General features: G+C 35.7%; 1 protein-coding gene across 1 annotated transcript; it reads left to right on the forward strand.

Moving 5' to 3' along the window:
* Nucleotides 1-4508: 4508 nt before the first annotated feature.
* Nucleotides 4509-9947, forward strand: LOC114362395 (insulin-like growth factor 2 mRNA-binding protein 2; the record flags this gene model as incomplete). Its single annotated transcript, XM_028317784.1, has 3 exons — nucleotides 4509-4791; nucleotides 5097-5154; nucleotides 9867-9947. Coding segments are annotated over exons 1-3 (344 nt in total), but the record flags the coding sequence as incomplete, so codon positions are not given.
* Between the last annotated feature and the right edge of the window lie 2608 nt (nucleotides 9948-12555).

Below are 12555 nucleotides of genomic sequence, written 5' to 3' on the forward strand. Positions count from 1 at the left end.
AAACTGAATCTCTGTGTATGTTAAACTTATATTATTATACTTAACTATAATAACAATAATTATTTAATGACAAACCAGAATGCTTGTTATAGATGACCCACGCTGAACTGTCCCACCAAACTCAATGACAGGGGGGCGCTACCATCGTTCAACTATATGGTTTCCAATATGGCAAAAATCTGAACCAGCGATCCGGTATTGACGGTGGCGCCCCACTGTCAATGTCATCGACAGGACCTGGACAGTTCAGTATTTTGGAACTATAAAAGATTTCTTCAGCCTGTATTGTACTTGTATTAACACTATTATTTTCTGAACCTGTTTCCTTTTTCTTGGCATCATAGTAATTTGAATAAAGGTTCTACTAATAATATTTTAGGTCTTTAATGTGAGGTATTATTATAATTAATTACCGAATGTTGAATACCAACGCATTCATTGACAATACCTTGACAATCTCTGTGTACTGTGTATTTTGTGGATTGAATTTTATTCTGACTTTGTTAGTGCACTATTTAATTCACTGATTTAATTTGAATCTTTTGTTGATCTACTTTTTTATGTAGAAATTATTGTGTTATATTTTTTAACAATTTTGTAAATGTTATGTTATATTATTTATTATTGGCAAATCATTTTTACGTGCACCAATTGAACGACATCGTTTAAAAGATACAAAATGTACTATGGCTAAATGATATATTTTTATATGCCTCGTATATCGCCAATATTGTGGTTTACATATAGATATGTATACCTAGTACAAAAATACAAGTAAACGTATATATTTAAACAATGCGTTTCCTAATTTTAATAAGGTATTCCTATATGCCATTACATTTGATTGTACTTATGTGTTAATATTATTTTAATTATAAACAAGTTGTGTTTGTTGTTTATTCGTTTAAACCCGTTAAAAGCCGGGTGAAGTCGCTAGTTGTTAATAAATTAGAATATCTACTTTCAAGTAGGATTTTATGGGAAAGTACAATAACTGCATTTTTATAAAATATTGTTATTTATTGAATATTCGGATATTATATTATTTAAAAATACAGATAATGGTTTGTACTTACGCCTAATAATGTATATAAATTGCCAGTATTTATGTGTCACTATAAGTGTCACCCAGTAGAACATTCCATTTTTGTGAAACTTATTACATACATAATGTTAATAATGTATTAAGAACACTTTTTAAATAAACTGTAACTAGTAAAATCTCAATATTCAAACCAATATACTATAATCACATACCCACCATATAACCATACATATTTCAGATAATGCCAGACAAAACCCCTTAAAAATTTCCTTTTGCTTGATCCAGGCCTAGTACTTAGTTGTTTCCTGGGTAAAAAGAGCAAGAGTTTGAATTAGTCCGTCACTTTACTGAACAAAAAATACTCGACACGTATTTTTCAAACTAACGAAAGAAAGAGATAAAGCGCGCCAAAGTTCGTATGAAGAGGCCCATAACGTCAAGAAGTGCTTAAAAGTGTAGCACTTTCTGACGTCACGGGGAACTTCAACGCACCATAACTTCAAAATTACTTGTTTGTTTGACAAATAAAAATATAGCATGTGTTCAATATTTTTTGATAAAATAATTGGCGGACTAAAAGTTATTTTTTATGAAACTAGCCTAATAGACTCACAGGAGAAATCAGGCGTTACTTTATTTGAGCCTGCCGGCCTTGCCTAGGGAAAACTACATCAATACGTTGTTTCTTATTATTGTAATGATTTATGTATACCATAATGATCTTCCAAATACTTTTAAATTATTCAGAGTACATTATTAATTAAGTTAACTTTGTTGTTAAGATTTATTGTTTTTTATACTGGTACTGGTAAGCCTAAATAACGAATTTATGCAATTGTCGACTTAGTGGTATCCCTTACTTATGTATTGTGGTTACCATCTTGAACAGTTTTATCAAAAACCCGGACAAATTGGTCACAAACTGAAATATGCGTTTAGCATAATTTATACAAATTGCGTTATAGTTATTTTCATCTTAATCTTATGATGTTTCAATTTGAACAAATCCAAAAAATGGTAACCCAATACATATGTTATGTATGACAGTTCGTATTTTATTTAGATAATATTTTTGACAGTCACGTATTTAACATAATGTAGCCTATGTACATAATATGTTACCCAGGCCATTATTATCGAATCAAACGACATTTCATTCATCAAAATCCGATGAATTTTAGGCGCTACGGAGGCACATAAAATATTACTTTCCACGTAACATTTAGAGACGCCATAGTCTGGTAAAAAGTCGTGGTGACCACAACGAACTGTCCAGTAAAATATTATGTACATGTTTAATGTACTTATTAATTAAAATACGAGTTTACTGATGTAATATTTTGTATAAATATATTACTTTGTTCCCAATAGACTTGATACACCTATTTTTATAATGTAGAAATCTGGTATTTTCGAATGAACGTAGATAATAAAGTATTGATGTATTTAATCTTATCTTTTTTTTACTGACCCGTACTTACGTAACGCTACGGGATGAACACTAATGCCCGTATTCACAAACATTACTATGAGGTCTCACAGGGCGCGTGGATGCACAGGGTCACACACGAACCAATCACAGAGCTCTATTCAACACAGTGCGTTCGATTTGTTGCAACAAACAACAGTTGTGAAACTGTTGTTTGTTGCTACTCGTTCACGCAAAAACTACTTACTGAACGGATTTTGATGAAACTTTACAGTATTATTATTTATAACCCTATACAACAGGGGTGGCCAACCGGTCGATCGCGAATATTATTCCAGTCGATCGTGGCAAGGCAAAAAACACTACAATGATTGTGTAACTACACTATGCTGTTTCATTTAAGATTTCAAGAAGTATGTAAGTGATAGATTGCCCAGGGTTTCGTTAGTAAACAGTAGATCTTAAGTCTAATCAAGTTGGCCACCCCTGCTATACAGGGTGGAATTTTGTAATGCCACCTGGAGGGAAAGTACTCTTAATACTGTATATGTTACAGGAAATGTATGAATTCTAGGAATTGTATACTATTCCTAGGAAATGTATACAATTCCGAAGCTATTTAGGAAATGTATAAAATATTGCTTCAGAGATTTTTTAATACGCACATATCCTAGGACATGTATACTTTTCCTAGGAATTTTATAGAATTCCAATATTGTATTAGGAAATGTATAAAACTAAGCGGCACAAGCGCGGTCATGTGATTTGGTGCCCCTCAGTACGCCTAAAATTTTATTTAGACAAACCACATTGACCGATAGGTACTTTTAACTCACAACTATTATTGTTTAGCCTGAAAGTTGTTTTTGCACTATTATACTTTGACTGAAAAAAATATTTGCCTATTGGCATACGTTTCTTTCGGCATCACGCATATTACGCTGAAGTATTGGAAAACCCTAATTTTAACATATCTTTTATTAAACTATTATTGACATGAAGGTTTTAGTACTCCTGTAGCTGGATAACAAAGTCTCGGTTAGGTTAGGTTAGACTTGCGACCTTGTCACATACACAGCGGCCGCGGCGCGGGAGCGCCATTTAAGTTTCGGAGAAAAAAAAAGAAATCTTAATTACATTTCCGATTGCTGTTTAGGAAATGTGTAAATTTCCTAGGAAATGTGTCTAATATAATTTACATTACACATTTCCGGGTGATTTTAGGACTTATACACAAATCCTAGGAATTGTATACAATGACGGATTTCATACATTTCCTGTAACATATATAAAATTTTACTCAAAGGAAACATTCCTTAATTTAGAATGCAGCTCTCTTTCTTTTCAAAAATAAAGGATGTTTTCTTAGGGTTCCGTAGTCCTGACAAGGAACCCTTATAGTTTCGATATGTCTGTCCGTCTGTCTGTTTGTCCGAGGTTTTGTTTGGAAACCATTGGCACTAGAGAGCTGTAATTTTGTGGAGGTATGTATAATTACACCGACAAAACGGTAAAATAAAATATTGAAAAAAAAATTTTTTAGGGTAGCTCGTAAAGTGGGGATAATTTTTTTTTCAACTTCTACCCCATCGAGTGGAATATCGTTGAATAGGTATTTTAAAATGGCTTAGGGGTTTCTTAGACTATTTTTCCATTTATTAATGCGTTTGCAAATTATTAAAGTTTAAAGTGCCAATTTTTGTTTGAGTAGGGCGTCCCCCTATTATTAGGCGTAAGTACGTAAAAACTAAACTGTTGGCTTGAAAAATCTGGAAAAAATCGTAATAATACTACTTTTCATGAACTTTCAAGGAAAACTATAACGGTTAAATTAAATCAGTTAGCTTAAGAATAGTCATTATCAAATCAAACCAAACACTTTTGGACTGAACTTTTTTCTGATCTGTGTGTGACAGGAAAAACATAGTTACCTTTTTGGGTATTATTTATGAATCATGGCCACCGAGACAGTCTATCTAATTATGGAGTTCGAAATTTGACTGACGTCAACCATCATCAGTAGACAAAAGAAATTCGACTGACTTGCCGAACTTGACTTTCGTCGCAAAGCGACTTATCGGAATTTGTGTGGTTTTCTCGAAAAATCTCAATATGAGTGAGCAGCTGAAAACGGTATCTGCTATGAATAAATTGTACATCGGCAATTTGCCCATAGAAGCAGACGAAGCTGCTGTAAGACAACTGTTTGCGGAGCAAAACCTTACTGTGGCTGATATTTCAGTGAAAAGAGGTGGCTATGCTTTCGTAGATTTCCCTGACCAATCGGCTGCGGATCGAGCCATTGATAAGCTTCATGGTAAGTGAATTAACAAATTCAACAACTTATAATGGTAGCATTGTTAGGCGATACACAAACTGTAGGTAGATAGGTAGGTACCTACCTACCTAGATATTAAATCTTGAATGACGTGCATAATCTTTGGTTCTTGCATCTGTAAAGGCCTACCTAATCTCTAATAACTAAACTGCAGAACACAGTAGAATTTCGATGAATGTTTTTATTCGTTTATTATATACTTAAGTGACAGATTTTAGAACTTTTAACCACAATATGTATGTAATTTTAAATAAATAAAGAAAGACTTAATTATTATTTTTCAGGTTACTCTTACTGCGGTTTGCCGTTAATTGTGGAGCCCTCCGTAGCTAATAAAAAGATGTAAGTTTTTTAAATTTAATTCCATACAATTTAAGTAGCCTACCTGAGGAATAAGCCTAGGCGCAGACCATCGATTTTTCGTCTACCGATAGTTTAGTCGGGCAGTTGATCATGTATGGGCATGTACGGAAGTGCGCACATTACACCGATTTGATTTGGCCGATTCTTCATACAAATTAAAATCGGGCCCAACTATCGGCCAACTAAAAATCGGTGGTCTGCGCCTAGTCTTACAGTTTGGTGCACAATTATTGGTATTACGATCATGTTCATAGTTAATAACCTGAAAAAATCGAACTGCCTAAGACGGGAATTGAACCCACGACCTTCCGCTTGCCGAGCGACTGCTCTTCCAACTGAGCGTCCCGTCTAAATTTTCAAATGTAATACACTGTTACGGCCAGCGTTTGTTTCATCAATGTTGGGTATACCTACTATCCTTCATACATCTAACAGAAATATTGTTGCAAATATTTAACTTTCAGTTAAGATGAAACAGCTCTTTACATAGTTATTTAAGTTAAGTAAGTTAAAGTTGGAGATGCGACTCTTAACGCTAAAAATTAAATAACTATGCTCATAGTTCTTAGAGGGATGAAGTTAACTAAACCATAGACCGTATTGCCGTAACATGAACAAACTCGAATATTCTTTCGCCAGACAGGAGCCACACTTGTTTACCTGGTGTCGGGTTAACACTCCATTGTCGACTCGGAGACAATAGTTTCGTTCAATAGAAATAGCTGGAAGTTTCTGTCCCTTTTCGAATCCGTTATTAGGCATTACTTAAAATAAAATGCATTTTAAGCACAGGTAAACAAAAGTTCTAGCTAGATCTACAAAATACTTATATTTTTAATTCGAACTCAGCATCATGAGGTTCACTATAGGTAGTTACTACGTGACACCGAAATGTTTTATAGAAATGTAGAGAATCCACTATAATAGTATTGTGTGATACCTTCTTCCTTCCATCCTAACCTGTTCAGGTTTTACGGGTAGATAGTAGATACCAATTAAAGTAGTAAAATGTCAGTTATACAATGTCATTAAAATATATCTAATGCATAATGCGTAACGTTAAATTATTGCACGTCTGCAAACCCCGGTCGCTTCGGCGAAATTCCATACAATCGCCTTATTAAAATTACTACATAGACAATGTCACTATCACTTTACAATACACAGATGACGTTTTTACACGCGCAACTGTGAAAAGGGTGCAGTCCTGTTGTCCCCCCTGCTTGGCCCCCCTAGGGGAGCCAACAGGATTTCGAAATCCTGTTGTCCCCCCTGGCTAGGGGAGACAACAGGACTAGATTTTTAATCAATGATTTGAGGACTGTTGTCCCCCCTGGCAAAAATTATTTAAAAGCCATAAAATTTTATAACATTTAAGAAGGACTGGAGTACCTGAATGAATGGCAAATTGCCAAACTGAATACCTAAACGTATGTCAAATAATATTAAGATTTGGATAACGAAAAAAATATAAGTTCTTGGTACCGGTACTATTTCAGACTATTTCAAAATCTGCTTTACTTGCTTTTGACAAAATCGTTATGAATTATCCCTACTAAATAATATTATAAATGCGAAAGTAACTTTATCTTTTTTTATAAATAAATATAAACATATAGCGGGCAAAGCCGTAGGCAAAAGCTGAGTACCTCTATTATGCTATTCTCATGTATATGTTACGGCTAAAGATAGTTGTGAACATAAACTTAAGATTAGCCGGCTAAACTTAAGTTTATCTTCGAGAAGCAGCTAAAGTTCGATAACATGTTAGTTTGCGTCGTGATATTCCATCTTTAGCCGGCTAATGTGCACATTAGCCAAAACGAAACGGCTAAAAATGTATTCGATGGGCGCGCCAGGCCGACGGAGGGCTTAAAGGGGCGGTGGGGAGACAACGCGCGCGCAGTTTTCAACCGACTTCAAAAAAGGAGGAGGTTCTCAATTCGACCCGTATGTTTTTTTTTTTTTTCTATGTTTGTTGCGCGATAACTCCGCCAATTATGAACCGATTTGAACAAATCTTTTTTCGGCGTATAGGTAATACCTCAAGGGTGGTCCCATTTAAATGGCAATGCCAGATTTTGTATGGAAGGTGGCGTCTTTTTTTTTTCGCGCGGCCATCGACCAAACTTTGTTTTTTGATTACAAAATAGTGTAATAAACCAAACTTACTATGGCATGTATACCTCTAAACTCAGTCTGAACTGAGTTACGAGCATTAGAAGTTTGATGATTTTCATACTAGATTTGCTTTTTGCGCGCAAGTTTTGTAAGAAATTGCAACAAAATATTGCGCAATTTTTTTATTGCGCTGATTCTGCTGCATACTGATGTCTGGAGCCTTTAATGGATGGTATTGTTTGTTCACACATACAATGTCACTATTTTGTTGCAATTTCTTACAAAACTTGCGCGCAAAAAGCAAATCTAGTATGAAAATCATACTTTTTTATACGCAATATCTCCGCCGATTATAAATCAATTTTTGTTGAATAGGTATTATCAAAAGGGTGGTTTCATGCGAATTTGAAGAAAATATTTCACCCCCGATGGTGGAAAATTGGGGATGAACTTTTTTATACTCAATATTTTTAATTTTTAGTTTTTTTTTGTGTTCACGCATTTGAAGTCGGTTTTATTTTCTTAAAAAGTTATATTTTGTAATTTTAAATACCTACAAATTTCAAGCGTCTAACTTAAGCGGTTTAGATTTTTCATACAGAAGGATTTTCCCGCTAATTCCCGTTCCTGTGGGAATTCTTAAGTATACNATGCTTTAAAATTTTATGGCTTTTAAATAATTTTTGCCAGGGGGGACAACAGTCCTCAAATCATTATTAAAAATCTAGTCCTGTTGTCTCCCCTAGCCAGGGGGGACAACAGGATTTCGAAATCCTGTTGGCTCCCCTAGGGGGGCCAAGTTGGGGGGACAACAGGACTGCACCGTGAAAAGGGACCGGTGGGTGGACGTGTGTAACGTCTTAGGGCTTTCACTACGGATCCTAATCCTAACCATTATTTAAAGTTAACCAGTTCAGTCCTAGGCTGTGACGTGGCAATGATGATGAATGAAGATGTTCTGTTCTGAATAAAATTTTAGCCATTTTGTAGCTTTAGGCGATTTCAAGCTTCAACAATTCAAAAAATATGTCTTCCATCCACCCAGCAGCGCCAGAAAACTAAATAGCGCTCGCGCCCAACTAGCTAGTTAGGCGCCTGCCACAATGCAAATGGTAGTATTGGTAGTACCTACTATTAAAAATTAATCTCGTATTTATAATGTTACGAATGTATGAACAAACGAAAACTACCCTGGCACTGAACCTCTCGCTTTCGCGCCGCGGTGGAAAAGTTCCGGCGGAGTTAATTTTATTTCTAAACATATTACCTACATACTGCCATTCAACTTGCCTGGCCGTTCAATATTATTAAATCTAAAGAACAAATCTTAGCCTACCCTAGATTTACCAAGGAGTGAGATTTAACAAATTGCTAGTCAGTACCATGGTGTTAGGCAGTTACCAGCTTATTATGGGCAGCCTTTAATAAATAAATAGTACAAGTTCTTTGTTGAAAGTGATTCACCTGGTGTTGTTCCCTTGGGAAAAACTAGGCACGGCAGTTATGGATTCTTTAATAAATCAATTGTCAATTTGCATATCTATCAGTCGTATTCTGCTATCATTAAGAAAGACTCGACGATCATTATAGTCTTTTTCACGTAAGATGATCCGTATGACACTTCAAGGTTATCCATATTACGCATACCTACTACATAATTGCAGAATATTTTTGAAAAAATATTTGTATTTTATTAGCAATATAATAAAAATAAATTAACTACTTGTCTTGAAATATATAGTAAAATCTGAGTCTATTGATTATATTTTAATTGAATACGATGTAAAAATATTTTTTATTTAATGTACGCAATGTGTGAAACGGAATAGATTTAGTGCTGGGGTATTTCTTGTATAATAAAATCGATTATTTCCGCGGTTCATTAATCGATTGCAGTGAATACTTAGTCATTAAAAACATCACAAAAATCAACTATATTTTTCGATTATTGACTTTAATAAACACATTGAAAATAAATTAATAGTTTTTAATTTAAAGAAACAGAACCAGTACTTTTTAGGAATCGTTTTTTTGAACACGAACCATGAAATTTGAATATTATCAATAAAAAATTGTTACAATAATATTTGTAATTAAAAAAAACATGTTTTTTGTTAAATAACACTTACACAAATTATTTCTCTAAAAGTAGGTTTTACTAACTCTTCGAAAAAAATCGATAGATGAATCGCTATGGTTTAGTTATGTGACATCTCTAAATCTTTCAAACTCGAAACGTCATACGGATCATCTTAGGTGAAAAAGACTTTAAGTAGGTACGTTCCAACATCTATGTATGGAACCGTTTGCCTTCTATTTTGGATTCAACTTTAAGTAAGTAGATTAGGCAGCATTCCACTTTTCTAATTAATAGGATTTTTGAATTTGATAGAGATTTTTCGAGTAAAAAATATCACAATATGATTTTTTTAACTCGAAATATGTATTATCATTATTTATTCTGTGGTACCTATTAAAACAAAATTATCAAGGCATAATGTCATGCTTTATTAATACCATTATTAGGTTTGATTGGCTGTTGAAAGTAAATTTTTAACGAATTGTTACAGAGTCAATGTTCCGAACCTGCAAAGCGCGAGTGCTACTCAGCTGAAGGAGACTAACACCGACTCTCCGCCAGGAGGATGGAGGTAAGTGTTTTTAAATTAAAAATTTTAAAAGGTTCTACCAGCAAATGTTTCTTCGTTATTTCAGCTTGCAGGTTGCTTAGGGCGTTTTATGTCCATATTGGTTTTCTTGATAACAATTTCCTGATAAAATTAGGTAACTATTCATTTTTTGTTGACAATCTTCTATCGTTCGTTGACTAGCTAGGTAGGTACTACAGTTTAGATACGTGTCTGATAATGAGATGATGTCTTTTGCTTTTACTAGTTACGTCCCTACGAAAGTTCAACTTCAGTTCATACAATTTAATTTACTCAACTTAAATGCATGTTAAATATTTTTTTGATAGTGCACTCTGAATTTTATAGATTTTTAACTAGTACCTACTTACTTATTATTAGTAATAGGTACTTAGATAATGTTGATTCCTCTCATACAATACAAAACAGTCGTAACCCCCTAACTACAGGAATCCAAACCATAAATTTTAGTTAACGTAATAAATAAAATTGAAAATTCGACGTGAATGGCTTAACTGCGACACCGCGCCGCGCCCGCCGCTAGCGCTACCACATTTACGTTCAGTGCGTACACAGTAGTACGAATTTCGTGCGGTGAAGCCACAGGTCGGTACTCTTTGTCCTCATCGTCGGCAGGGGTAGATACGAATTGACGCCCTTATCTAGCGCCAGATCAGAGATCTCTATAGAGCGTGCTCTTACAACTCCACACTTTTCAATTGCACACCGCCGCCGCCGCGCCGAAAGTATTTACTGAGCTATACAGAAAAAGCCGGTTACTACATCCCAAAAGGGGTTCACTGTATAATGTATTTATTTAAACTTTACTATAGTAACTGTTCCGAAGGGTGGAAACGTTGTTGAAATGTGGTCCGGTCCAGCTTCAATTTATTAGCTCGGACGATTACATAATGTGCATAAGCATTCACACCGCCGGCCGTGGTGTGTTTGCTTTATGATAATGGTTTAATAAGAATAACTATTATATGGGCTGCTTGAAATTTGATGCTGAACCATGAAACGGGCGGAGCAAAATGGCGGGAATGTTTCTCGTCGGGTGGAACGGGGTGTAATGGGGGTAGTGAAGCGGATTACAGAGCGAAGGGCACGTGGCGGCCGGGCGAGAGGTGCGTGGGCGGATGGCCACGTGGCCCGGTCGATAGGCGGGCGCAGGCGCGCCGAGCTCGCCCTTCATTCCGCCCGGCCCGCCTAGATCTCCCGGCCAACACCTACGCTCGCCCGGTTCTACGACTACGAAAGGAAAATTTCATCATATAATAAAGACCAATTAGGTATGAAATATGTTCAACAGTCCATGGTGACTAAAGATGTCTGTGTTTAATTCAATTTTTCTGCTATTCCGGCTAGTGCAGTGTAGTGTTCCCTAATCCTAACACCGTGAACCACCACACCATAACTAGGCGCTCTTTGGCATAATTTGATAAAAGTAAAAAAAAAACTGGTCCATTCTTCCGCATTTCTATCATATTCAGAAAAGAAATATGGTTAAATCTGGCAACTTTGTTGAAGCCTAGACAAAGTAACCATTCACATAACCCTTAATATTATGGTTCCCATCATACTTTCCTTTGTACCACGATCCAAAAAACAGTGAAATATTTGAACTTGCGTGCGATAGACACCTAGGTTTCCTCCTACCTCATTCGTCATTAACATGTCGGATCCAAAATTAGAAATTTGCCTTATTTGTCGCCACCTCTACGCTTAAACGATTTTTAAACGTCACGTGGCAAAAATCAAAATCTAAAAACCCGGTATTGATAAAAACTCCCTCCTTTAATGGTTGTCTAAGGCCCAGAACAGACGGTGAAACGAAACTGCAACGAAACTGCAACTGCTAGTTACTTTTGAGTTGCATCTAAGTTTTTGCCATAGCGTCCGTTGAGAGACCACACAATACGCGACCAGTTTGAAACTTTCAGTTTCAGTTTCATTCATAAGAATCATCAGAAAGTTGCAGTTGCGTTTCACCGTCTGTTCTGGGCCTAACAATGAAATCGCCATAAATATTTAAATCTGCCTTCTCTCCTTAGACACAAGAGTAAAAATTATCCTGAAACAACATTAATCATTATTTCCAAACCACATAATCCTTTTTGTTCCTTGTAGAATATTATGAAAAATAGCCTAGAATTAAATCTAGTTCCTGGTATACCTCCACGTTCCGCCCGCTCCTCACACCTACACCCGCCCGGGTCTCTATCAAAAGGCATCTGTCGGCTGAGATGTATAAAAATAGTCACAATATTACCTTATTCAACAATTAATTAGTATAAAAAATGGGTTTGTTTGTGGTAACTCGGCGATACACATGCCAGTAAGGTACAAAACATAAGAGATTATGTCACCGGTGACGGTCACTGGGTACAAATTGTCCACATTGACCACTCTTGGAGCGACTTGCCTTGCCAGTTGTCACCAACCACCTTGGTTTGTGTGAAACAGCCACCAGTGGTTGTGGTCGTAGTTTTCGTGGTTTTTTAACCTTAATTTAATACTAAGCAATAAAGTTCAAAATAATCTTATGCTTAATGCTATTGTCTGTTTGAGGGTTAACGCACTACCAACAATGATGAATGTAAGTTTTAGC

The sequence above is a fragment of the Ostrinia furnacalis genome, unplaced genomic scaffold (assembly GCF_004193835.3).
Source record: "Ostrinia furnacalis isolate ACB-3 unplaced genomic scaffold, ASM419383v2 OfSCF6453, whole genome shotgun sequence".
NCBI classification, from domain to species: Eukaryota; Metazoa; Arthropoda; class Insecta; order Lepidoptera; family Crambidae; genus Ostrinia; species Ostrinia furnacalis.